The sequence below is a fragment of the Choloepus didactylus genome, chromosome 18 (assembly GCF_015220235.1).
Source record: "Choloepus didactylus isolate mChoDid1 chromosome 18, mChoDid1.pri, whole genome shotgun sequence".
Classification (NCBI taxonomy): Eukaryota; Metazoa; Chordata; class Mammalia; order Pilosa; family Megalonychidae; genus Choloepus; species Choloepus didactylus.
This window is the reverse complement of record NC_051324.1, coordinates 55,460,323-55,487,192: the sequence shown is the minus strand read 5'-3', so window position 1 is coordinate 55,487,192 and position 26,870 is coordinate 55,460,323. Positions and strand designations below refer to the sequence as shown.

The following is a 26,870-nucleotide window of genomic DNA, read 5'->3' as shown; positions in this document are numbered from 1 at the left end:
GGAACTAGATGTCTAAAGCAGAATGGTCTCCAGAAGTGGAAACATCCCATGCTCTTCTTGCCTCTCATCCACAGCCATCCTCCCAGATAACCAGAAGCACCTGGATTAGGCAAAGAGCACCCTCTACCAGGAGTGTCACAGGTGGTTAAATTTATCATTTGGCTCATGGTTTGTGAAATCCACATGAGCTACATCTGGACCGGATCAAGAGTAAAACACAACACACAGAAATCCTAGATTTGGCTCCAGTTACAATTACCATATAAAATTTTGGAAAAGAGGCTTTTGGAAAAGTTTTCAGTTGTGAGATCTTTGCATTATGTTAGGAAGAAGAAACATTTTTGAAATGAACATATGGGAACAAATATGAATATAGAGGAATGTGCTGAGCTACCCAAGGGTCAAATGATGGATATTTACTGTTTTCTGTCTTTGTAGCATCCCTCTTTCTTTGGAGAACCACTCCTAATCCCACTCCAATCACATACTTTTGCTGGAGCTATCAATCATAATACCTTGCCTGCCCTGGCCACAGGGATGGGAACAATATGATCCAAGATAGGCCACTCAAATCTCTTCCTCAAGGACTTTTGATTTGGAGCAGGAGTTGGGGCCTTGCCTTTGGATCACAGACCTTGGAAAGATATGAATACAAACTGCTGTCATCTTCCCTGCCACTTGGAAAAAGCCTGTCTGTATTGGGAGAGAATGAAATTAACACACAAACATATGCAAATTTAAAAGGTAAGAGAGAAAGAGAGGCAGCAGAAAGATTTTTGATACCTGCGTCCAGCTGTGCCTTAACATGGCTTGGACTTCCAATTACATGAGCTAATAAATCCCCTTTCACTTAAGCTGGTTTAAACTGGTTTGGGTGTGTGCAATCGAAAAAGCCCTAGTTAAAACAGATCTCTCCCTTATATCATACACAAAATTACACTCCACATGGACTAAAAACAAGTTAAATAAGTCTTATAAGAAATTATGATAAAATATATTTATGTTCTTGGCATAGGAATGGTCGTCCTTAGTAAGTCATAAAATCCAAAAACTCCAAAGAAAAAGACAGATAAATTTAACTCTAAAAAACGTAAAAGTTTCTGTATAAGACAATATAAGGAGTCAAAAATAAGCAATGACTAAATGAATATATATGCAAAATCTAAGACACATAAAGCATCCCTCCAACTCATTAAGAAAAATATCAAAAATCAGTAGGAAGAAATGAGCAAAAGACTTGAATAAACAATTCATAGGAAGTTCAATTAATTTGTGAAAAGCAGCTCAACCACATTAGTAACAAGGGAAATGCAAATTTTAAATGAAATACTTTTCACCATTAGCCAAAATTTAAGAGATTGGTAACGGTGAATTTAGGTGACGGTATAGAAAAATAAATATGTAAATTATTGATATAAATCCCTCTTCATGTACAATTTAGCAGAAGCCATCAATATTTTTAAATGTACCTACCATCTGGAACTCAGCAATTCCAGTTCCTGTTTCTATCCTGACAAAAAAAATACTTACACCCAAGTACACAAAGATGTATGTATGTTGAGGATGTTATAAAGCACCATTATTTGTAGTAATGAAAAAATTATTAACAGTCTAACAGCCAATAATAGAGATATAGCAAATGAATTATACTTCATCCATATTGTAGAGTATCATGCAGCAGTTAAAAAGAATGAATTCCATTTATAACATGAAAAGATCCCCTACATATATTACTGAGTGAAAAAAGCAAGATGCAGAACAATACATGAAGAATGATCCCATTTATGTAAAAAAAATTTTTTGTAAATGTACATACATGAATGTAACTGAATGGAGAAAGAACTAAAATGTTTTACACCAAACTCTGATGGTGGTTCCCTTTGGGGAGGGGGTCTGAAAGGGACTTCTATATTTAGCTCTGTGTGCTTTTGTTTTTTTTTAAACAAAAACAATGAGTGCAAGTGATATCTGCGTTAAAAAAAAAAAAGATAAAAAGAAAAAAAAAGGAAAATCTAATTCTCCCCACCCCCACAACAAACTTAAAAAAAAATAAAAATATGAAAAAGCTCCCTTTAATGCATGAAGTGTATTCTTACCTATCTCTTCTTGAATAGAGACAGGTGTATGGGATTCTCTTTCTCCATTTTCAGGATCATCAGCTGCCTTAGCAGATTCGCTCTGAGAAGAATTTAATTCACTGCTGCTGTTACTGTTTTCCAGATTAGGCTGGATGGAGGTAGTGGTAGCACTAGTGTTACTGCTGTCACTTGTCTTGTTAGGTTCTTCTAGAAAAATAGAATACCCAATTTTTAAATTGGAAATCAAATAAAAAATAACTAATTGTCAGCAAAGACATATGTTTTAGAGTTTCATTACAAAACTAGATTAAAAAAAAAAAGCTACTCATGTATGAATAATTTAACAAATGAAACTAAATTTGCTAGCAGCATTCTATGAGTTATTTAAGTCTCCCAGTCAATTAACTTGCTGACTCATCATCATAGTCTATTCAGTACAAAGCAGACAATTTTTCAGATATCCTAGAGCTGAAGATAAGCAGTGACACAACTACCTCACAAAACTTGGGGTGTACCAGATACTGCAAAAGTGGTTTTGTTGAGTGCTATCTAAGAGATGTGCATGTGGTACAAAATTTATATTCTTTGTAGCAAACTACCTAATTTAATCTGCAAAATCACTTTATTTAAACAACATAATTACATGGAACCTAGAATAGAGAATGAGACCTTGTCATTCTGTACAAGTAAATGTAATACCCTGATACATCACAGAGATTTTCAGCAGAAAATAAAAAAGTATTTGCAAAGACCCCTTGAAGGACTGAGGGGAAATGTAGAAATATTAAACTTCCCCACTTAGAGAAGCATTAGGGACCCCCAACTTAATAAGCCAAGCCCCTGATCTTGGGGCTTGACCTTATGAAACTTACTCCTGCAAAGGAGAAGCTAAGACCACTTATAATTATGCCTACCAGTCACCCCCAGAGTTTGTGGCTCAGATTATCGCCTCTCTCTCCCAGCCAACTCTGCAAATAAACTCACTAGCCTCCCCCTTACATGGGGTATGATTCTCAAGGGTGTAAGTCTCCCTGGCAACGTGGGACTTGACTCCCACAGATGAGCCTGGCCCTGGCACTGTGGGATTAAAAATGTCTTCTTGCCCAAAAGAGGGAAAAGAAACGAAACAAAATAAAATTTTAGTGGCTAAGAGATTTAAAAAAGAGTCAAGAGGTCATTCTGGAAGTTATTCTTATTTGTTATATAGATATTCCTTTTTAGTTTCTAGCATATTAAAATAACTAGAAGGTAATACCTGAATCTGTTGAACTGTAATTCAGTAGACTTGATTCTTGATGATTGTATAACCATACAGCTTTGATAGTGGGACTGTGTGATTGTAAAAACCTTGTGACTGACACTCCCTTTATCCAGTATATGGGCAGATGAGTAATAAAATAAAGACAAAAAATATAAATAACGGGAGGGAAGGGGAGACAAGGGGTATGGGATGTTTTGGGTGTTCTTTTTTACCTCTTATTTTTTTCAAATTTGGAGTAATGAAAATGTTCTAAAATTGTGGCGATGAATGCACAACTATAAGATGATACTGTGAACCATTAACAGTATACTTTGGATGGATGATATGGTGTGTGAATATATTTCAATAAAATTGCATTTAAAAAAAGTGGTTTTGTTGAGATAATGTCTCCCTCTTCAAAAATATTCAAAAAGTAGAATTAAACAGGATTATTGATCTTTAAATTTTTCTATCTGAATTTTATGCCCCCAAATTAACTAAAAGGTAACACCCAAAAGTGATTATTAACTTACAGGAAATATGATATCACTAAGAGCATAGTTCCTATAAGTATACTAAAATTAACACTGCCATAAACTAAAAGCCTAAGTCCTTCCATAGTAATTCAGAAATTAAGAGACTACCATATCAGTTTTGCCACTAATAAGATACTCTTTAAATCAATCACCTATATTAAAGAGTTACTGACATTGTATCATGAAGTCTAATATATAATAAGTTCCTAAAACATTTTTTTGAGGGGAAAAAACTCCACAACCTAACAGAAAAACAGGAAAATATATGAACAGACAAGTCATAAAATAAATGAAAATGACCTTTAAACATGTGGAAATACGCTTTACTTCATTCAAACTAAAGAAATGCAAAATAAAACTATATGAAAAAACTACTTCTCAGCTATCAGATTATCAAAAATCCAAGTTTAACAATATATTCAGGAGGAGAAGCAGTGGATTAATAGGCACTCCTACACACTGCTTGTGGGAATGCAAAATGGAACATGGATAAAAGGGAATCAATAATCTCTAGAAAAATTACATATGCATTTATCTTTAATCTACTAATCCTACATCCAGAAATCTATCTCAGAACACACTGACAAAATTACTAAATTACTTATCTACACAGCTATTCATTGCAGCATTATTTATAATGGCAAAAGACTAGACACAAACAAACAAAATGGGACCAGTTGAATAAAAGATGGAACATACAATGGAAAATCATGCAGCCATAAAAGGATTGAGGAAATCACTGTATCCAGATATGAAATGATTTCCAAGATTAAATATTTTAAAAAGGTACAGAACAGTATTTACAGTATACTAATTTTTGTGTAAGAAAGGGAGGAAATACAAATTTATGGATATATTTTGCTCTTATTAAAAAAAAAAAAAAAACAACACTGGAAAGAGGACCAAAAACTAACACAAATGGCTACCTATAAGAGAAGGGAAGGTAAAGGCTGCCTAAAGAGAAAAGGGATAGAAATGAAAATCCTCTGAATATTTCTAGTTATGTAAGTTTTGACTTTGGAACCACATAAAGTTCTACATGTTCAAAAAATTAAAGTTAGAAACATAATCCCTAAAAACTGAAAACAAATGGAAACAGATGAACCTAAATTATACTGAGTATGTGGCACAACCGCAAGGTGAAAAAGAATTATTTCAAGGGATTCTGGAATACATTATTTTGACTGCATATCTTTATTGGAAATAAAGTATATGGACAAATAAAGAACTACAAAAACACTTAAATGTTATTCAGTAGTCAGAGTCAGCGATAATTTTTATATTATTATGAAATTACTATTGAATATAAAATCATTTCATAATAATACTGTTATTATTAATGCACACAAGAATATGAACCTCATATCAGGGTAAAGCAAATATATAATTAAGTTACTACTGTTAGGGACTACGGCTTTCAGCATAAGGGGAAAGAGACACAAGTATAAAAACAAAGAAATTAAGTATGCACACTCCTCAATCTGAATTTGAAATGTCAGTATGAACTCATAATTTTTCTTTTCAAAAATACGGATTTTCCAACTCTACCACTATAAAGGCCCAGAGGCCATGAGAGCCCACTAATAATAAGTAAGTTAGGGCTGAGAATATGGTATCTAAATACCATTCCCTGCTAAAAGGGAGCCAGGGCTTCTTGGAAGAACAACTGATTCCAGGTATAGAGTAGGAGATGTATAAGAAAAGCCTCACGCATCTTATTCTGCCAGAAAGCAAGGAAGCTATCTAAGACTATTAGTGTCATGGCAAAACGACACAAAAGCCTCAGGATATGATTAAGAATAAAAGAAGGGACAAATAACCAATTTAAAGATTGAAAGAAAGAGAACATCAGTACAGGTCCAGTAGAAATTAAAGAGGATGTTATTATGCCAACAAATTTAAAAGTTTAAACAAAACAGGAAGATTCCTAGAATAATGCAACTGCCCAAAACTGACAAAAGGAAAAAACCCCAGAATATCTGAAAAGCCCTCTACCTACTAAAGACATGAAACCCACAACTAACTTCCCCACAATGAAAATTCTAGGACCAGATGGATTCAGTAAACATTTAAGGGATAAATAACGTAAGCCCACACAAACTCTTCCAGAAAGAAAAGACAGACCTAGGCCAGCCTCATAAATACGTGGGATAGCAGTAATTCTATCCTGCTGATATACCAAAGCCTGACATGGACATTACTACAGAAGGACAATAACGCAATCTCATTCATGAAAACAAAATATTAACAAAAATCAATGTAACAGTATGTAAGAGGGAAAACAGATGACAAACAATTTGTATTTATTCCAGGAATTTGAGACTGGGTCAACCTTCAAAAACTAATATAATCATAGATGACATGGATTCTATATATAGAAAACCCCAAAGACTCTACAGAAACTTTATTTTTTTCTTATTTTCACTTTTTCTGGTACAAGGAAATGTTCAAAAATAGATTGGGGTGGTGAATGCACAACTATATGATGGTACTGTGAACAATTGATTGTACACTTCAGATGACAGTATGGTATGTGAACATATCTCAAGAAAATTGAATAAAAAAATTACACGGTACAAGAACAATATACAAAAATCAGTTGTGTAGAATTTCTATACACCAGCAATGAACAATCCAAAACGAAATTAAGGAAAAGTATTTCATTCCCATAATAGCATCTAAAGCATAAAATTCCTAGGAATAAATTCGACAAAGAGGAAAAAGACTTGGAAATTGAAACTACAAAACACTGCTGAAAGAAATTAAAGTCAACCTAAATAAACAGGACACCCCATGTTCATGGATTAGAAGAATACTGATAAGATGTTAATATTACCAAGCACAATCTACAGATTCAATGCAATTCCTATCAAATTCCCAACACCCTTTTTTCTTAAATGCAATTTTATTGAGATACACTCACACACCATATAACTCATCCAAAGTATACAATAAATGGCACACAGTATCACCATGTAGTTGTGCATTCATTGCCACATTCAATTTTCGAGCACTTTCATTACTCCAAAATAAAGAAAAAAATTTAAAAAAATAAAAAAAGACATAAAACAGAATACCCAAATCGTCCCATATCCCTTACCTGCCTCCCCTATTATTTATATATATTTTGTCTTTATTTTATTACTCATCTGCCCATACACTGGTTAAAGGGAGTGCCAGTCACCAGGTTTTCACTATCAACAGTCCCACAATGAAAGTTATATAATTATACAATTATCACCAAGAGTCGAGTCTACTGGATTACCATTCAACAGACTCAGATATTTCCTTCTAGCTATTCTAGCTATTCTAATATATCAGAAACTAAAAAGGAATATCTATATAGTGCATAAGAATAACCTCCAGATTGACCTCTCAACTCTATTTGAGACCTCTCAGCCACTGAAACTATTTTGTTTCATTTATCTCCCTTTTGGTCAAGACGGCATTCTCAATCCCATGATGTCAGGGCTAGGCTCATCCCTGGGAGTCCTGTCCCTTATCCAATGCCCTTTTTACAGAAACAGAAAAGCCAATCCTCAAATCCACATGGAATTCCCAAAGTCCCAAAAAAGCCAGAACCATCTTCAAAAAGAACAAAGTTGGAGGACTCAAACTTCCCGATTTCAAAACTTACTACATGCATAATTACATGATTATACAGGGAACCATCGATTGTTTACTTAGGATGGAATGTATGATGTGTGAACAAAACCGTCTTAAAAAAAAAAAAAAACGGGTTTATGGATGAACCTTGAGGACATTATATTGGGTGAAATAAGTCAGACACAAAAAGACAAATATTGTATGATCTCACTGATATGAACTAATTATAATACGTAAACTCACAGACATGAAATATAGGTTCCCAGGATATAGAATGAGGCTAAAGAATGGGGAGTAGTTGCTTATTGTGAACAGAATGTTTAACTAGGTTGAACTTGAGCATTTGGAAATGGACAGAGGTGACAGTAGCACATTATTGTGAGAATAACACAGTGCTGAATGGTGTGTGAATGTGGTGGAAAGGAGAAATTTAGAGTCATGTATGTCACCAGAAGGAAAACTGGAGGTTAAAACATGGGAATGTAAAACACAGTGAATCTTGTGCTGGACAATGTAGGTGATTAACTGCACAAATATTAGAAATTTCTTTCATGAACTAGAACAAATGTATGACACTATAACTAGAAGTTAATAATGGAGGGATATATAGGGAAAAATGTCCCTGTTGCATACTATGTACTACAGTGAGTAATATTTTAACATTCTTTCATCAACAGCAACAAATGTAGTATACCAATACTATAAGTCAATAGCGCAGTGGGCGGGGAGGTAGGGATATGGGAGGATTTGAGTTTTTTTTTTAATTTTTATTTCTTTTCTGGAGTAATGAAAATGTTCTAAAATTGAAAAAAAATTAATTGCGGTAATGAATGCACAACTATATAATGGTACTGTGAACAACTGATTGTACACTTTGGATGACTGTATGGTATGTGAATAATCTCAATAAAATTGAATTAAAAAAATCTAATCAAAGACCACACATACAAAAAAACTTAGTAATCAAAAAAAAAAACAAAAAAAACTTAGTAATCAAAAAAAAAAAAAAACTACAGTAATCAAAACAGTGTAATACTGGCATAAAAACAGACATACAGATCAATGGAATAGAATTGGCCATGGCAAATTGATTTTCAACAAGGTTGTCAAAACTACTCAATGGGGAAACAACAGTCTATTCAACAAATGGTGCTGGGAAAACTGGATTTCCACAAGCAAAAGAATGAAGTTGGACACCTACCTTACCCCACATATAAAAATTACCTCAAAATGGATCAACAATGTAAATATATGAGGTAAAAGTACAAAACTTGTAGAAAAAAACATGGGACAAAATCTTCATTATTTTTGATTTTGCAATGTATGCTTAGATACAACACCAAAAGGATAAGCAGACCAATTTTAAAATTAAAAAACAAAACAAAACAAATAAACTGAACTCCATCAAAATAAATAACTTGTGTGCATCAAAGAACATCATCCAGAAAGTGAATAAATCATCTACAGAACGGAAGAAAATAGTTGTAAGCCCTATATCTGATAAGGGCTTAATATCTAGAATATATAAGGAACTCCTGCAACTCAACAACAAAAGGACAAACAACCCAATTTTAAAATGGACAAAAGACTTGAAGAAACATTTTTCCAAAGAAAATATACAAATGGCTAACAAACATATAAAAAGATGCTCAACATCATTAGTCATTAGGAAAAGGTAAATCAAAACCACAATGAGACACCACTTCACAACCACAAGGATGTCGATTTTTTTTTAAAAATGGAAAATAACAAGTGTTGGTAAGGATGTGGAGAACTAAAACCCTTAGGCATTGCTGGGAGGAATGTAAACTATTTCCCTGTGGAGTTAGCTGGTTCCTCAAAAAATTAAAATAGAATTATGGTATGGTCCAGCAATTCTAGTCCTAGGAATATACCCCAAAGAATTGAACATAGGGACTCAAACAGATTCTTGTACATTGATATTCACAGCAGCACTACTCACAATAGCCAAAAGGTAGAAGCAATGCAAGTAACCATTAATAGATGAATGGATTTTTAAAATGTGGTATCTGTAATGGAATATTACTCAACCTTAAAAAGGAATGAAGTTCAGGTACATGCCACAACATGGATGAATCTTGACGACATCATGTTGAGTGAAATAAGCCAGAGACATAAGGATAAATATTGTATGATTCCACTTATATGAAATACCTAGAATAAGCAAGTTTATAGACACTAAGTAGATTAGAGATTACCAGGGGCTGAGAAGAGAGGGGAATAGACAGTTACAGCTTAATGGGTACAGAGTTTCTATTGGGGATGATGAAAAAGTAACACAACAATGTGAATGTAATTAATGTCAATGAATTGTACACATAAAATGGTTAAAATGCCAAATTTTATGTTATATATATGTTACAATAAAAAAAATCCTAAAATACTGTTCTTTTGACAATAAATACAATTTTTTAAAAAACCTTTCCATCCAAATAACTTTCCAGTCTGACAGTATATTTTACTGATAAGCTTTAATCATTACATCATGTTTCTAAATATGTTCTGAAGGTTTACAAAAGAAACCAAATCAGGTATCTCCTGACATGGCTACTGTTTTTATCTACTTAGAAAAATTCTCCCACACCAAATCTTCTAACAGCACATCCTATCCTACCCACTGACCACAGTGGTAACAGCTAGTGGTCCAGGGATAGCACACTGCCAGGCACATTGTAGGCAACCAATAAATATCTTGAATAAATTTGAATAAATGAGCATATAAGGAGAGAAAGAAAGACCAGAAGGAAGCAGAAAGACACGTTTTAGTCTTCCCTGAAGCTCAGAACTCAATTATTATATCTGTCTCTTGCTCACTAGAAATGAAGTCCTCTGGGGCCTAGATTTATCTATTTTGGTCAATGACATATCCCCACTAATATATTCTTGTGTCATAAGTTCTTAAGTCAGAGATCTATTAAAATGCTTATCCACTTCTTAAAAGTATCAAACTCCTTTTTAAAAACCGGTGTGATATTTTAACATAAGTTTTTAAAAATGCTTTTCACAATTTCAGAGGAACAATAATAAAAGACTGCATTTCCAGGTATGTTTGTTTTTTTTAGTCTAACCATGAAGAGGTCTAGAGTTATTAAATGGTTAGGCTTTGAATTTACTGCAAGGGCAGCATCTTTAGCTGTATAGCACTTTAATGCTGTTGATGATCTCAAATCCATTCTGATGCCGGCTACAGACAATTGCTATTTGTTCCTATTCTAGTTTCCTTAAACCTTCCTGGTTCAGGTTTTCAACTAAATGATTTTTCATGACATATTTTCTGCCAATACATGTGAACAGTAAAGTTCAACTCCAAAGGATTTTATTTACAAGAATCATGTTGGACAACAAGTACTGAATCAGTAAACGTGTAATGCAATTAGCCCACTTACAGGCTTTCTTACTCATTCAAAGGACTCATATATATAGCAATAATAGTAATATTCAACATTTATGGAGCAGTTGATATGTGTCAGGCACTATCCTAAATGTTTTATATATATACTATTTCACTTGGCATTCTTCAAAAATGTAAGTCAGATACTAGAATAACAGTTTCTCCCTTAAATTGTTCCAATAACAAATGAACAATTTATCACATAGCTTAAAAGGCAAATGACTGCTAAAATGTAAGCAGTTACTCAGGTGTAAAACCAAACAATAAAAGGGCATATAAATCCACTAGTTAAGACTGAGGTTTGCATTAATTACTGATCAATCTAAAAGGACAAAGAATTTTTTATAAAGTATTTACTCTTAAAGAAATAATAATTCCAATAAAAACGGAAATTTTTCACATTATTTTGGGCAGTACTCCCACTTTGAAACTTTTAACTGTGAATATATGGAAGTGAGAAAAATGCAATTTTTTTTTAACTGGACAGGACCTACAGATTTGAACTGTAGAGATGAATTATAGAATTGAGTTCTCCAGTCCATTCAATGAATGACTCTTAGTGACATCACCTATGACAGGTCTTTATTAAATGCATGTGAAAGGGAATTTACTTCTTCTATTTTCAAAACAGATCTAATTGTAAGAAGGTTCTTACCATTATTTCTACTTATTTGACTTAAAAATACCTTAAACTTCAAAGAATAATTTTAATTCCCCTTTCATATCAATCCCCCAAGTATTTGAGGTCAATTACATTATTTCTACCCCTAACCAAGAAACACCAAGCCTATTCTTTTATAGACTTAAAAGTTTTCTTTATTAATTTCACCAGATGGCACCGTTTCCAGACTTTTTTCCATACTAATGACGAATCTCTCACCAGTATAAAATACAGTGGCCTTACTGATATGATTTTTCAGGACCCCAACATGTACACCCCTACACAGAGCCTAACATTATACTCATGTTTTCAGCAACACAGCTCATACAAGTACTCAACTGAAAAGTAGTTAACACAAGAACAACTGTTGGTTGTCAAGATCCCTCATGTTACAAAACAGAACACTGAAGCCCTGAGAGATTAAATGTCATTAACTTAATGGCAGAAGTGGACCTAGAAGGCAAGTCTTCCAATTACTTGTGCCTAACTACTTCTTCCCAAAACTTTACAATAACAATCACATTCCCAATATGAAATGAAGCAAATGAAAATACTGAAAGTTTGAAAATACGTGACAGTCTTTTAGAGAAAGAAAAAAATCTTTTCGGATTTCCATCAAGGTATAAAGTATGATTCTTACTTTTTGGTGTGATTGTCAGTGTATATTTCCTTATTTTGTTCATTTGAATTTTCTAATTTGTTTTTCAAAAAATACATATAATATTGGAATAGCTAGAAGTAAATACCTGAAACTATCAAACTCCAACCCAGTAGTCTAGACTCCTGAAGACGACTGTATAACAATGTAGATTACAAGCGGTGACAGTGTGATTGTGAAAACCTTGTGGATCACACTCTCTTTAGCTAGTGTATGGATGGATGAGTAGAAAAATGGGGACAAAAACTAAATGAAAAATAGGGTGGGATGGGGGGTGATTTGAGTGTTCTTTTTTACTTTTATTTTTTATTCTGATTCTGATTCTTTCTGATTTAAGGAAAATGTTCAGAAATAGATTGTGGTGATGAATGCATAACTATATGATGGTACTGTGAACAGTGGATTGTACACCATGGATGACTGTATGGTATGTGAATATATTTCAATAAAAATGAATTTAATTAAAAAAAAAGTACTTTGAAATAAAGAAGGTCATTACATATTAAAAGCATCAAAAATATACCAAGAAAATATAAAAATTGCAAAATTGTATGTTTCTAACACCATAGTCTCAAGAATGGATTCAACTGCAATAATAAATTGGTAATTCCACACACACACAAAATGCATACATTACTTCTGTAATAAAACTCTTTTCTCTTTTAAAAAAAAGGCAAAAAGAAAGGCATGACATTCTTGGTGTGATACAACTTACTTTGCATATAATTTCTGTAATGATCTCACTGAAAGAAATAATTAAACAAATTCTTAGAGCAGAAGCTAGAATAGAGAATGGGGTGTTAATGTTTAACGGGTACAGAGTTTCTGTTTGGAGTGATGGAAAAGTTTTGGTAATGGACGGTGGTGATGGTAGCACAACATTGTGGATGTAATTAATACCACTGAACTATGTACTCAAATGTGATTAAAAGGGGGAAATTTTAGGTTGTATACATGTTACAAGAATAAAAAATTTTTAAAAACGATAGGACTGTACAATACAGTGAACCCTCATGTAAGCTATGGACTACAGTTAATAGTGTAATTATAATAATATTGTTCCGTCAACTGTAACAAAGGTAAAACACTAATTCAAAGTGTTAATAAGAGTAAAAAATGTATGCATGTGAGGCAGGGGGTATATGGGAACTCTATTTTCTACTTGATTTTTCTGTAATACAACTTCTCTAATAAAAAAAAAGTTAAAAAACAGCTTAAAATGAGAATTACTGGTTAGCTTGCATTTTTATGTCAAAATATACATTGCAATAATGTTTTATGACAATGTTTTTCTTTTATAACATTCTGGTTTGAAATGTTGTAAAGAACTATACAAGCACATGCAAACATAATATTAATTTGTTAGTATACAAAGATGTTGAAGGGTTAGATCAATTCAACATTGAGCCATTAGTATATAAGAATTTAAAACCAAATTGTCTGCCACTAAGGTCTGATGATAAAATATACAAATAAGTCTATTAAACAAAAACAGATAAAAAGAACTTAAAAAAGCATGAAGATCATGAGTTGCAAGCTCTCATTGTAATAATATTTCTCAAACTCCAAATGTTAAGTGACAATTTAACAATCAGGGATGGTACTGGAAGCAAAGAGCATGAATGAACACAAACTTTCATGTCTTGGGTGACATTCAGCTTTTACTGCAAAAGGGAAAGATTCCCTCCATTACAGAGGCATTGATAAACTGCCCTCTGTACCTGGCATATCCTGGGGGAGCTCAGATGCCACCTTCTTCTCTGCCATGTTGCTGCTATCATGGGTTTCTGAGAGACACCCCACGGGGCTCCTCCCTTCAGAGGGACTAGTCTCTTCCGAAGAAGCATTTGTTGTGTTGTCGCCAAGAATTGTTGACACAGAGTTACCTTTATCCCCAACTTCAGTTGGCTCTACAGCAAAATGCACAACAAAACTTTAAAGCTGTTCTTTAAAACTGCTTTAGGATCAATGGCCACACTCTATCAACTACCATAAAACCTACTTTTATTTTATGGCCAGTATGAAGCAATTAGATCCTCAGACATTTTTGCAGTAGACAATCCAGAAAATATTATGGATATTTAATATATTAGGAATGTTTAAGTACTTAATATAAAAATGAACATATTTTATCACATGCAGAAGTATGTATTCTGGCATAAAAATAGTAATTTTCAGCAACAAATCTCACAGGGAAATGGCAACCTACCAGGAAGTATAAATAAAGTATGAATATATCATCATAGTAAATCTACCAATATATAAAATTCATTATCATTACTACACGTTACAAGGTGGTGTGTGTCCTAATCTCTTTAGAATTGTAAAATGAAATCATAATATCATTTTTATTTTAATAAAACTGGAGGTTTCGTAAATAACACTTATGAAATATTTCTTTTTAGCCACATGATTTTTTTTACCCTCAGATTTTCCTTGCTCAGGATGATCATCTGGTGTTTTGTCATCACTGTCTTTCTCAAGAGACTGGTCTTCAAACTCGTCTCTGCTTTTCTCAGCATCTTTGGAATTACTATTCTCAGTCTCATTCTTGTCTTTTTCTATTTCTCCTGGGCTTTTAGCATTATCAATGTCTCCTTTTTTGGCTCTTATGGATTCCAAAATTTCTTCTAAAATGAAAACATATAACAAATTTTATTTCCATATACACCAAATATAAAAGTTCTGAAAGTGCTAGTCTCAAATACAACTTAGTGAGAATAAAACATTTTAAATGAAATGAAATATTTTTAAAGCATCAGAACTAGGAAATAAGGGTCACAATTAATAAAATTTTGTTGTTTAGAGAACTAATTTGGTTACCTTCACTTTTAGAAAATACATGCTAATTACAGACTCTGCTATTTTAAAAAAGAGAGAAAGAAATCAGTCTATTTTCTGAAATTGAGACTTGATATTGATTGCTGTCACATTCTCTGCCATATGACAAAAACAGCATGATGCAGTGACCAAAACCTAGACAGCCATGATCCGAGACCACTCCGACATGAATTAGCTGTGTGACCCTGGGCAAGTTACTTACCCTCTCCAGGCCTCCACTTCATCAACTGTAAAACGAGTAAACAGAGATCCATTTGGAAACAACATTTTTCTCTGAAGTCCTTTACTGTTCTGAAAGTCTCTAAGATGCTTTAGCTCACTCTGAACTTGGGCAGAATGATACTGTGGCATGGTGCAGACCACGGGATAAAGAAACTACAACAGGGTATGTAGCAGTATGGATTTGTGGATATTAATCACATTCTTCAATACTATCATTTTTAATTTTGCTGTGAATTATTCCAGCTTTGGCCAATTGGAGCTCTTTCCAGTAGCTCCTGTGTCCTAACAGGCCATTCTCCCATTCTTTTTTTGTTTAAATCTATCTAGCTAGCTAGCTATCATCCAACCATCCATCCATCCATCCATATACAACGTCCTTACTTTCTAGCACTACAAGATACTCCAGGCTCATCTTATATTTTCTCTGCCCCAGTCCTAGAATCTGCCATCACTCCCTGATTCTTTTTTATTGGAGAATGATATTTAGAAGCTACGATCTAAGCACAAGGTTTGCTTCTCACTACTCTGGTGTTGCTGCTTCTAGGCTCTCTCAACAGGGACAGTTAGGAAATATAAGTATTTATACATATACCAACCCATGGTATATTTATTTCTGTATCTACCTGTGTGTGTGTGTGTGTGTGTGTGTGTGTGTGTGTGTGTGTGTGTGTGTGTGTGTGTGTGTGTTGGGGGGAAGGAGTCATTCTAGCATGGCTCTCTTGCTTATTTGTAAATTCTCTCTCTGACAGTAAGAAACCAGGTTCTCATTATCTACAATATATTTAGTTATCTGTTCAATCCTAGCATAGGTGTAGTTTCAGAATTGTATCCCCATAGGACAAAATTTACCAACAGCGTACAGTGATTGTGAACAAGAAACATTTTTAATGCCATGTACCCATGGTACTTCTTTTTGTGTATTCCCTTGTTTTCATTTTCTTTGTTTAACTGTTTTCTACCTTCATTTTGGTTGGTGTTTCTTAAATTGTAGGTATCTAGTATTTTTCCCAGGATTAGAAAAGCCTTATAAAGTCATCACTGTAAAATACTGATCCTTCTGATAAAGTGATTACATTTAAGCTGGTTGGGGTTAATTTCTCACACTCTCTATCACCTTCCCTATTCCTAATTCCTAAAAGAATTTGGAGCCAATGATTATATGACCATCTAAGAACAGCTAGAGGACAGTAATTACAAACTGAAGAAAATCCCAAATGGCATATTTTTTTAATTCTTCCATCATCCAAGTCACTGCAGGATCTCTTTTTACATTACTTCCTTGCATCCTTTTTCCTATCTATAAATCCTGACTTGAGTTCTGATTTACCCTCCATCCACTAATTGTTGCTAAGTACACTAAAGTTATCATTGAAATTATCTCAATCACTATTTTGAAAGAACTTTTTATCTGGAAAAAGAAAATCTATTTAACAATTACCTGCTTTTCTTAGAGTCACATTATGTCTCACTTTCAAATACGGCTACATCCTGATCTTCAACCACTGGCCATTCCTAACAAACCAATGTACAGTCTCCCTACTTTCCTAGTGCCATTTAATAAGAATCACACAACATTAAAAAAAACAAACAAACCAAACAAAAAAAACTACCATGTTTTGACTATCAAAATTAGATGAAAAACAGAGAGGACACTACGGATCTGAGATTTTCTAGGAAAGTTCTAATTTCAAATATTTTATTTTCTTACCCACCCTCCATTAAGAACACTTACATATATCAGTCTGTGTGTGCCAGTTTTAGGTTAAAAAAAACTCATAACCATAACCGTAAGAAAAAGAGACCAAAAGAGCTGGAGGGGGAGATGAAAACATTACAGAATGAAAGAAAAAATAACCAGTTTAGATTGTACCTGATCTATAGCAAATATGCACATTCTATAAATGTGTTTTCTATATTTTGCATGAATTATTTCAAAACTAAACAGAAACAATCTACAGGTTTTAAAAACCATCTCTAACTTAGAAAGATTTATTCCAAAAATAAACTTCCTTCAATCAAGTAAAGTAAAGCATTATAAAACACGATTACCATATATATATGTGTGTGTGTGATAACACAATTTAATAAATTGTTAATTGTAGACTCTAGATGATGGCTATATGGGTATTAACTACATAATTCTTTCAACCTTTCTGTATATACAAAAAATTTTATAAAATACTGGGAAGAAAGAAAAAGAAAAATTCAACTACCAAAAGCAGAGTTAAATTCTCCTAAAGCAGACATATAGATATATAAAAACCAGGGAGCTATAAATTAGAAAAAATTCATGCTGTTTGGGAGGTGAGAAACGTCAAGTCAAAGTCATTAGGACAGGTTAGGATGCTATATGAAATTATTCTTGGCTATTTTCAAAACCCCAATAATTTCTGTTGTTTTCATCTTGTAATACCCTAAGTTAAGGAATACCCCTGGGATATTATTATGGGTATTTACCGGAACTAGGTGGTCCTAAACTATCATAGCCAAAATTTTGGTTCCCAGAGAGAGCAAATAAAGGTAACAGTTACGGGATGGTGTTTTAATAAGTAATTCTTCCATATGACTGTTTATTACAATACACTCCTTACATATACTCCTTACAAAGTTGTCGAGCGGATTAAAGGCTTGTAAAACACCTAGTTGAGCACCTGGCCCACAATAAGTACTCAAAAATGCTAATTTTCCCTTCTCTTCTCCATTAATTTTCAACTCTTGTAAATCCCTCCTCCTCTAGTACCACGATGGTTGCATCTTAACAAAAAAGAGAGGGAGGGATGCGGGAGGGGGAGAAATGTAAAAAATATATACATATGTAACTTTTTGTCTAGACCTCATCATTAAATCCAAGGTGCAGTTAACATTATTTGAATGGACTCCATATAATATTAAGAGGGTAAATGTGGGCTGCAAGGAAGTTTCAGAGCACACAAGCTTTTTAGCATATTGTGGCCTAAAGCTTAAAGCTCTCTCTGAGATTCTTGACTACTAAAAAAGGTTTAACCAATTTAAAAAAATACATTACATGCTGAATTACACCGTAGGAAATTAGAAAAATATAAAAAGGAAATCAATTCTAAAGCTAATTGGTTATTTTTTAATGAAAAAAGCTGATCTCTTTACACAGGTGGTTATTTAGAGGATGGAAGTTAAAGTGTCCAATGACAGGTATTGTTTTGGCATGGTACTTTAATTCTCCAATATACAGTGTTCTATCACATGACAATGCATCATGAAATTAACTATTTCCCTATACTGGACATTTTTAGTTCTTTACATTGCCCCCATATCAGACCACCAAACATTTTTGATGGTCCATTCCTGTTTTGTTTTTTCTCTACTTAGTTAAGATTGATCCTGCATATACAATTTCGTACATAGACAAGATCACTCTGGAAAACATTTCTAACTCAACATACTTGAAAAAAACATACTTCTTCAGAGCCTTTTAGGGTACTGGAGATGGTTCTCTATTATTGCACTAAAAGCTGAGGAGACAGGAGAGCAAAGAAGGGATCTGTCGATATTAATGCCTTGATTCATGAAGGAAATTAAGTGGGGAAGTAATCTGGTTAAAATTAAATAACATTCCCTATTATCTGATCTATAGTATGGGGGAGAGGGAGTGAGAAAGGGATTACATTACTACAATTATATAACATTCCCTATTATCTGATCTATAGTATGGGGGAGAGGGAGTGAGAAAGGGATTACATTACTACAATTATTGACTTCTCCAAAGACTACTGAAGATTTAAAACTTTTCTAATGAAAATATTACACATTTTTCTAAACATGTCTAATAGAGAAAATACTTCCACCTACCAAATATGGATAAACATAGTCCTTGGTCACTAAATCTGCTTGCTTCTGAAGATAAAGTATATTTGTGGTAACTGAATTTATATGTGTCAGCATGACTATCATTCTCCAAAAATATGCATGAATTTAAGAGAACAATGATGTTGAGTTAGAACAAGTTTCAATATTACCAAACTGAATATATTTATTAAATATAAACACTCTATTTTTAAGTAAATGGAGAATGGGGAAAATTAATTATATATAATATATACATACATATATATAGAGAGAGGGTAGTGGGGAGACGAAGAGGGAGAAATATGGCAGATAATTTATGTAGAAGAGCAGAACCAGGCAGTTTTTATAAAGTGCATTTTCAGAATCTTACCGAATCATTTTATCAAAGTTAAAATTAAAAGGTACTATTAGAAAACACAGGTAATACTTATTAAATATGCAGAGAGTATCTCTGGCAAGATTTTTAAAAAATGGTAATAACGGTTTCCTCTGGAAAAGGAAAGGTGAGACGGGAGATTGTGAGCAAGAGAGAGATTTACTTTTAACTGCATACTCTTTTGAACAATTTAAACTTTTAAAAAATATCATACACATTTATTACTTTTTAAAAAAAGCAGAGTGGAGCAATAAAATAAATAACATAGTACTGAATTATAACCCAAAGTATAAAATAAATATCCACTAGTCCATGCTGATATAAATAAATGACTGAAGAAGTAAACAAATGGGGGAGTGAACAGACACTTCTGTGCAGAAAAATTCTATGAAATAATTTAGCAGATAATAGCCCTCAGAGGTGCACATAACTTCCCACCCCTTAAGTGTAGGCTGCACATACTGACTTCCTTCCCACAAGCACAGTATGAAGGGTGTGTGTGCGTGTATGTGTGTGTGTGTGCATGTGTGTGATTTTACAGTGAAGAAAACCAAAAAACTCATGTTGACAGCACTTATCTTGATACCATGATGAGAGTAGCACCTCACCATTTCTCCCCAAAATCAATAACCTCAGGTTAACCATGAGAACATCCAAGAATCCTACAATGAGGGACACTCTACAAAATACCTGACCAGTAGTCCTAAAAATTGTCAGTTATTAAAAACAAAGAAAGTCTGAGGAAGTGTGCAAGTTAGAGAGAGAAGAAATCATGGGACAGAAGAAGGACATTAGGTAAAAACTAAGAAAACCTGAACAAAGTATGGACTTTAGTTAGTAACAATGTATCTATAATGGCTCATTAGTTGTGGCAAATGTACCTACTAATGTAAGAAGTTAATAGTGGAAACTGGGTGCAAGGTATGTATGGGAAGCAGCTATACTATCTTTGCAACTTTTTGTAAATCTAAAACTATTCTAAAATTAAAAGTTTATTTTAAAGAAAAGAAAGCAAGCAGTAAGCTAACAGAGAATATTGAAAATAGGACTCCCAAAAAGGTTTAAGAAAATTTAATTAAAGAAACAAACAATTAGAAGATTATTAGTAATGAACAACGTTAAGATACAAAATACCTTCTAAAAGGCATACCATTCCTAATTTATGTTGGAGTGAACAAGGTTATCTTGAGGAAATGGAATAAAGAGAATTAAAGTAAAATATAGTCTTAAAAATTTTAATATACTTTCACATTTTTAGTGATTGAATATCAAGGGTTTATCTCAAATTTAACAAAAAGTAATAACCAGAAAATTTTCTGCTCACCATTAGCTGCCGCCAGAAAGGATTTATTACTGCCTCGAGCCTTGTTGGTCAGGTCTTCGGTTATATCCATGTGCCGGTGGATTTCTTCACGCATTTCTTCCAAAATTTTACAAAGTTCTGCTTCCCAATAATCTTTGTCTAGACAATCAATTAATTCTGCAAGCTGAACCTTTGTACTGTAATACCAAATTTTCTTTTCATTTTCATTTTCTGTATCTTCTTCTCTGTTTAAAAAAGTGCAAAAATACTTTCTATGTTAGACATAATGCCACTTATCTGACAATTTTATCTACCCAGTAAATTCTGTGACCCAAAATTCATGCATGAAAGCTCAATAAATTTGTTCACAAGAGAATCCTTCAGGTCTTACTTGAAATCACGTAACTATTTTTTTTTATTTCTGCAATCTCTAATTATTTTTATTTCCTAGTTGACAGTAGCTTAGATTTGGGAGACGTAACAGGGAGAGAGGTACAGCAGTAAAGAATATCTAACATGATACACAGAAGAAAGATGACCCCAAAATTCAGAGCCGTGTGTGAGTATTTGGTAAAGGATCAACAGTCTCAGTTATATTTAAACAATCAACTTTAAATAGTTATCACAGCAATACAATGGGTAAAATTTTAACCCCTGCTTCCACTAGAAATGTTTGAACTATGTTCAGTATATGGCAGGCACACAGCAGTTTCAAATTACCATTTACTTCAGAAACAGCTCCAATGAAATGGTTTAAAAGCTTTCCTAATGTCTGGTCCTTGAAGAAGGCCTCTCAATTTAGCAATAATATCTCATCTCTTTTTTTCTTATAGACAATCAAAGCTCAAACTGCAGAGAAGAGGAGCAGCTTCCTTTCCTGGCTAACACTCTTCAAAGGTTCATTGCACTTTCAGCAGAGTTGGAGACCTCAGCAAAGATGATTACTAAACAAAAAACAAGGCAAATTGGTATCCAGGACCAGACTTAGAGAAACATGTGTAATGGTATTTCTCCTTCCATTCAAAAGGAATTCAGGAACGTGCTTGGAGGGACCTGTCAAGAGTCCAACTTTCCTGTTTACTCAAAAGCAAACTGAGGGTGCTAATAGACCTGGACTTTAAGAAAGATCTGGCTTCAAATGGGCTCGGTTACTTATGAGATGTGTGGGCTTAGAAATGGCATAAACTCTCTGAGCCTCTGAGCCATTTTATTTACCTCCCTGGTAAAATGGGGAAGCACCTGCTTTCACAGCCACAGCAAGGGTTAAGGGTATTGTATTGTGCTAATGCATTTTCAGAGTGCCTGGGAACACTGTCAATGATCAGTAACTACCAATGTTAGTAATTACCATCAAGGTAGCAAATAAAAAAAAATTTAGCAGAACTTTAGGAAGGAGTCATTCAATAATTGTGAAGAAAGGATATATTAAATCGTGGCTAGAGTAAAAGATATCAAAATTACCAAAAGTTTTAAATTTAAAAAAAAATTAATGTCATCATCTAGTTCTGTTCATTCAAATCAGCATCTACGGACATATTAGATCAGTATATTTCTCTTTTAAAAGCTTTTACAAAAATTTCTGACTTATTTCTTTATTTCATCTGCCACAGATGGGTAAAGAAAAACACTCTTTAATGGGTATTTCTACAGAGTTCTTATGACTGAGTGATGACAGTGGTCTTACTCCAATTGTCAGTGTTAAAGAGGTCTGAGTCCTCTAATCAAAGAGCCATGAAAGGTTTCAAAAGGCAATACCATAACAAAAATCTAACTGACAAAATCAAATCAGAAAGTACTTAGTGAACACTGAGCAAAAGAGTCACAAGTGCTAAGACAAGATTCAACAGGGGAAAAGGAAGGAAACAAGGCAGCCTGATTTTTTTTATTTTCTAATATATCAATATCAATGATTTCTCCTATTTCAAAGATGTTAAATTATTTCTTTAACTCGTTTACTTTTCCCTCTTTATTCAGAAATATCCGCAAATTTCAAAGAAACAAAAACATTCTACGTATTTTTTTTTGGTAGGAAATATAATTTACAAGCATAAGATTTCAATATAAAAAGGAGATGCTATGGGAACACATTTAATCAAATGGACATTCTGGCATTTTTTTCAAGCAACTCAGGCTATTACAAAGGTCCCTGACGGACCATGCTAGCACCTTGCAGAATTTGCCATCCATGACAAAGAACTCACTACCTCCTATGGCAAGCCATTCTAGATTGGAGTTACGTTTTAGAACGTTTGTCCATACAATAAAATTACTAAATCCCTAACATTTTCACCCATTGGTCCCGGTACTGCCTGCTGGAGATACATGAAATAAATCTATCACCTCCCACACACATAGTCCTTCAAACCTTTTACAATATCTATAAATTTTGCTCTGTTTTGTCTTTCCCAGGCCAAACATGCTCAGATATTTTAATCATTCCTCATACAGCATGTTTTCCAGTCTTCACTACCCTCCTGTTCTTCTTCTACATGTACTTTGTCAATGTCCTATTACACATGTTGCACCCAGTTACTAGTTTATACTGTGGTCATCAAAGATAATATTCATACATGGCTTCTTGAAGCTGGAGAAGTATCAATTCATTAAAAGCATAAAGAAGCAAAACAAAGTAATGTGAACAATGCTGCTGATGCTTTCAAATAAGTGTTTTTTAAATACTTGTATACTTGGGCACATTTACATAGTTCATTTACATAGTTTATATAACTCTAAATTATTTGTTCTAATTGTAAAAGTAATTTAAAACAACAGTTTTTCTACCTAAATATACATTAATTAAATACTTGGTTTTGGAATTCCAAAGTGGTTTCTACAGAAGCCTTATACCTACAATGTTCCTTATACACATCCTTACTGGCCTGGCTTCCCTAAAGATATTAATCAGAGGGGCAAGGAGAAGACAGGTTGGAATGAAAAAGTTTGCCAAAAACATAATTAAGAGCTAACATACATGTTATGTCTACACTTAAAGTTTTGTTTGACTTTTAACTAGGCTGGATAAGTAGAAGGTTAATAACTAACTGTAAGTTTCAAACTTCATTTTTAAACAAATTGAAGAAACTAAGAGTAACAACACTAGGAATTCAGGATTTAAAGGCAAGTTAGGTCAGGTAGCTCCAGTGGTTAAGCACAGATTCTACAGCCAGAATGCCCAAATTCGAATCTTGACTCTGCTACTTATTAGCTGTGGCTCGGGATAAATTACTCAACCTCTTTTTGCTTCAACTTTCCCATCCGAAAAATGGGGTGACAGTACTTAAACCAAAATACTGTGTGAGAAAGAAGACAGAAAGAAGATACTTTGGGGCTCCGTCCCCCCACAGGAGGTTTGAACATTTCTGAGAAATAATCTTACTCAAAGCTCCAGAAAACAAGTAAAGGACTGCATATCAGGGCAAGTGTTGAATCAAGAAGGCTACTAAAATGCACTAGGATTTTGAAGTGCCCTGGCTGGCTCTCCTGCACCCCTCACTAGGTGCTCAGCACAAAGCCAGCCCACACTCCCAGTGCAGATCCTGGTCCTAGTTCCATGAGGAGCATGGAACTCTTGTGCACCCAATGGAGCACGTATGTTTGGCTCAATCTGTCTGGCAGTTAGCTGAGACACTACCCATATCAGAACTTCCCATGTGTAGAAGGCAGTTCACCAAGTTCTCCCACAGAATGCTATAGGAGAACAGTAAAATGCCTGCCTAGGGCAAGCAATTGCTGGCTGTAGGACATACAATGCAGTGCATGGGATAGTGAAGAAACTGTTTCCTAGGGAAGCAGTAAATGGGGGAATTACTAGGGTCATAACGCATGCCCAAGACAAGAGGCATGGACAGAAACAATCAGGGAGGTTCCAACACTTTAGGCTTGGAATATTTTCTAAACTCACTGAATGGATAAGCCCCGAAGGAGAGCACTTGTTCAGGTCAATCTGCAAAGACTGGGAAAGGTGTTTGTTTCCTTTCCTTATCTTTTTTTTGTTGTTGTTGTTAGCTCCTGGCATTCAAGGAAAGCTGTCATCACACTAGCTAGATGCATGCTTAAGGGACAATGAAGACTCTAAATTCCAGTGATAATACACTGAAATATCAAAATGTTCAGATTTCAACAAAAGGTTACAAAACATAAAAAGAAACAGGTGGCAATGGCTCAGAAAAAGAAGATTAAAGCATCAGAAACCATCAACAAGGAGGACCAGATTTGGGACATAATAGACAAAGCTTCTAAAAACATGGTCCTAAATATTCTCAAAAAGCTAAAGGAAAACATGGACAAAGAAAGAAATGGAAATCAGGAAAATGACAGATGAAGACAAAGAGACTATCAATAGAAAAATGGAAATTATGTAAAGGAACCAAACAGAGTTGAAGCCACAGTAACAGAAATTAAATATTTCCTATGGGGGTTCACAACAGAGTGGAGCTGGCAGAAGAAAGAATCAGAGAACTTGAAGATAAGATAATTGAAATCATCCAGTCTCAGAAGAAGAAAGAAGAAAGAATGAAGAAAAGTGAACAGAGCCTTAGGAACCTGTGGGATACCAACAAGCATACCAACACACACTTGTGGAAGTCCTAAAGGGGGAAAAGAGAGAGAGAAAGAGAGAGAGAGAGAGAGAGAGAGAGAGAGAATATTCAAAGAAATAAGGGCTAAAAACTTCTCAAATGAAAAAAACAAAAAACAAAAAACATGAATATACACATCCAAGATGCTCAACAAACTCCATATCTATTTAGGATACACCTAAATAGACCCACACCATGGCATATTATAGTCAAACATTCAAATGCCAAAAATAAAGTGACAATTTTGAAAACTATGAGAGAGAAGCAACACGTCACTTACAGAGGGCCTCAATAAGATTAAATGTTGATTTCTCATTGAAAACTATGGAGGCAAGAAGGCAGTGGAATGACATTTTAAAGTCCTAAAAGCAAAATACTGCCCATCAAGTATTCTGTATCTGGCAAAACAGTCTTTCAAAAATGAGGGAGACATTCCCAGATAAACAAAAGTTGAGGGAGTTTGTCACTACCAGATTGGCCCTACAAGCGATGCTAAAAAGAGTTCTAAAGGTTGAAAAGAAAGAACAACAGACAACAGATGGAAGCCGCATGAAGCAATAAAGATCTCTGGTGAGGGTAACAACATGGGTAAATATAAATGCCAGTGCTACTTTATTTTTGGCTAGTAACTCTACGTTTTACTTCCTACAGGATCTGAAAGGTAAATGCATAAAATGTAACGATCAATCAGTGGTTTTAGACTCATAATGTATAAACATGTAATTTGTGACAAGAACTACAGAAAGGTGGGAGGACAGAGGGGTATATAAACATAGTTTGTGTATATCATTGAAGTTAAGTTGGTATCAAAGCAAACAAGATAGTTATAGGTTTAGGGTATCAGAGAATATGAAAGTTCACAGAGACCGAAACTAGAGTACAGGTTTCCAGGAGCAGGCAGAATGTGGAGTTAAAGCATAATGTGTGTAGGGTTTTTGTCTGGGGAGATGGGAAAGTTTTAGTAATGGAAGGTGGTGAGGGTATCGCAATATTGTGAATGTCATTAATCTCACTGGTATGCTTGAGAGTGGTTGAGATGGGAAAGTTTATATTGTATATATGTCCTGCCCAGAAGGAAGGATGAAAGGACTGTAGGGCAACTAAAGAGATAGTTACAGTTAAATGTAATATATAATCCTGGATGGGATCTAGCAAGGGATGAGTAAAGTCTCAAAGGGACATTACTGGGGACATAAGAAAAAATTGGAAAATAGACTGTAAGCTTTATGTCAATGTTAAATTGCTTAAACTTGATAACTGCACTTAAGATGGTTTCTTAAGAGCATCCTTGTTCTTAGGAAGTGTACGTGGCAGTATTAAGTGTTCAAGGAGCATGTTATATACAACCTACACTCAAGTGTTCAGAAAATAGATTAATAAATAGAGGGATGGCTAGATAGATGAACAGGTAACAAAATGATACGGCAAAATGATGAGGCAAAATGTTAAAATTGGTAGATCTGGGGTCTGGGAGGTAGGGTGATGTTGGGGTTCTGTGTATGGGTTCGGATTATTTTTGTAACTGTCTTGTAAGTTTG

General features: G+C 34.1%; 1 protein-coding gene across 10 annotated transcripts in view; it reads right to left on the bottom strand.

Moving 5' to 3' along the window:
• Nucleotides 1-26,870, bottom strand: part of BPTF (bromodomain PHD finger transcription factor) — a 164,580-nt gene that overhangs the window by 75,124 nt on the left and 62,586 nt on the right. For 7 of the 10 annotated variants that reach the window (XM_037810590.1, XM_037810594.1, XM_037810599.1 and 4 more), the window contains exons 3-6: nt 20,777-21,000; nt 14,615-14,821; nt 13,913-14,101; nt 2,097-2,285 (exon numbers count right to left, since the gene is read on the bottom strand). In XM_037810590.1, coding sequence (XP_037666518.1) covers nt 2,097-2,285; nt 13,913-14,101; nt 14,615-14,821; nt 20,777-21,000 — 809 coding nt within the window. The remainder of the gene's footprint in view (nt 1-2,096; nt 2,286-13,912; nt 14,102-14,614; nt 14,822-20,776; nt 21,001-26,870) is intronic. The other 3 variants (XM_037810591.1, XM_037810595.1, XM_037810596.1) reach the window with 3 other exon arrangements.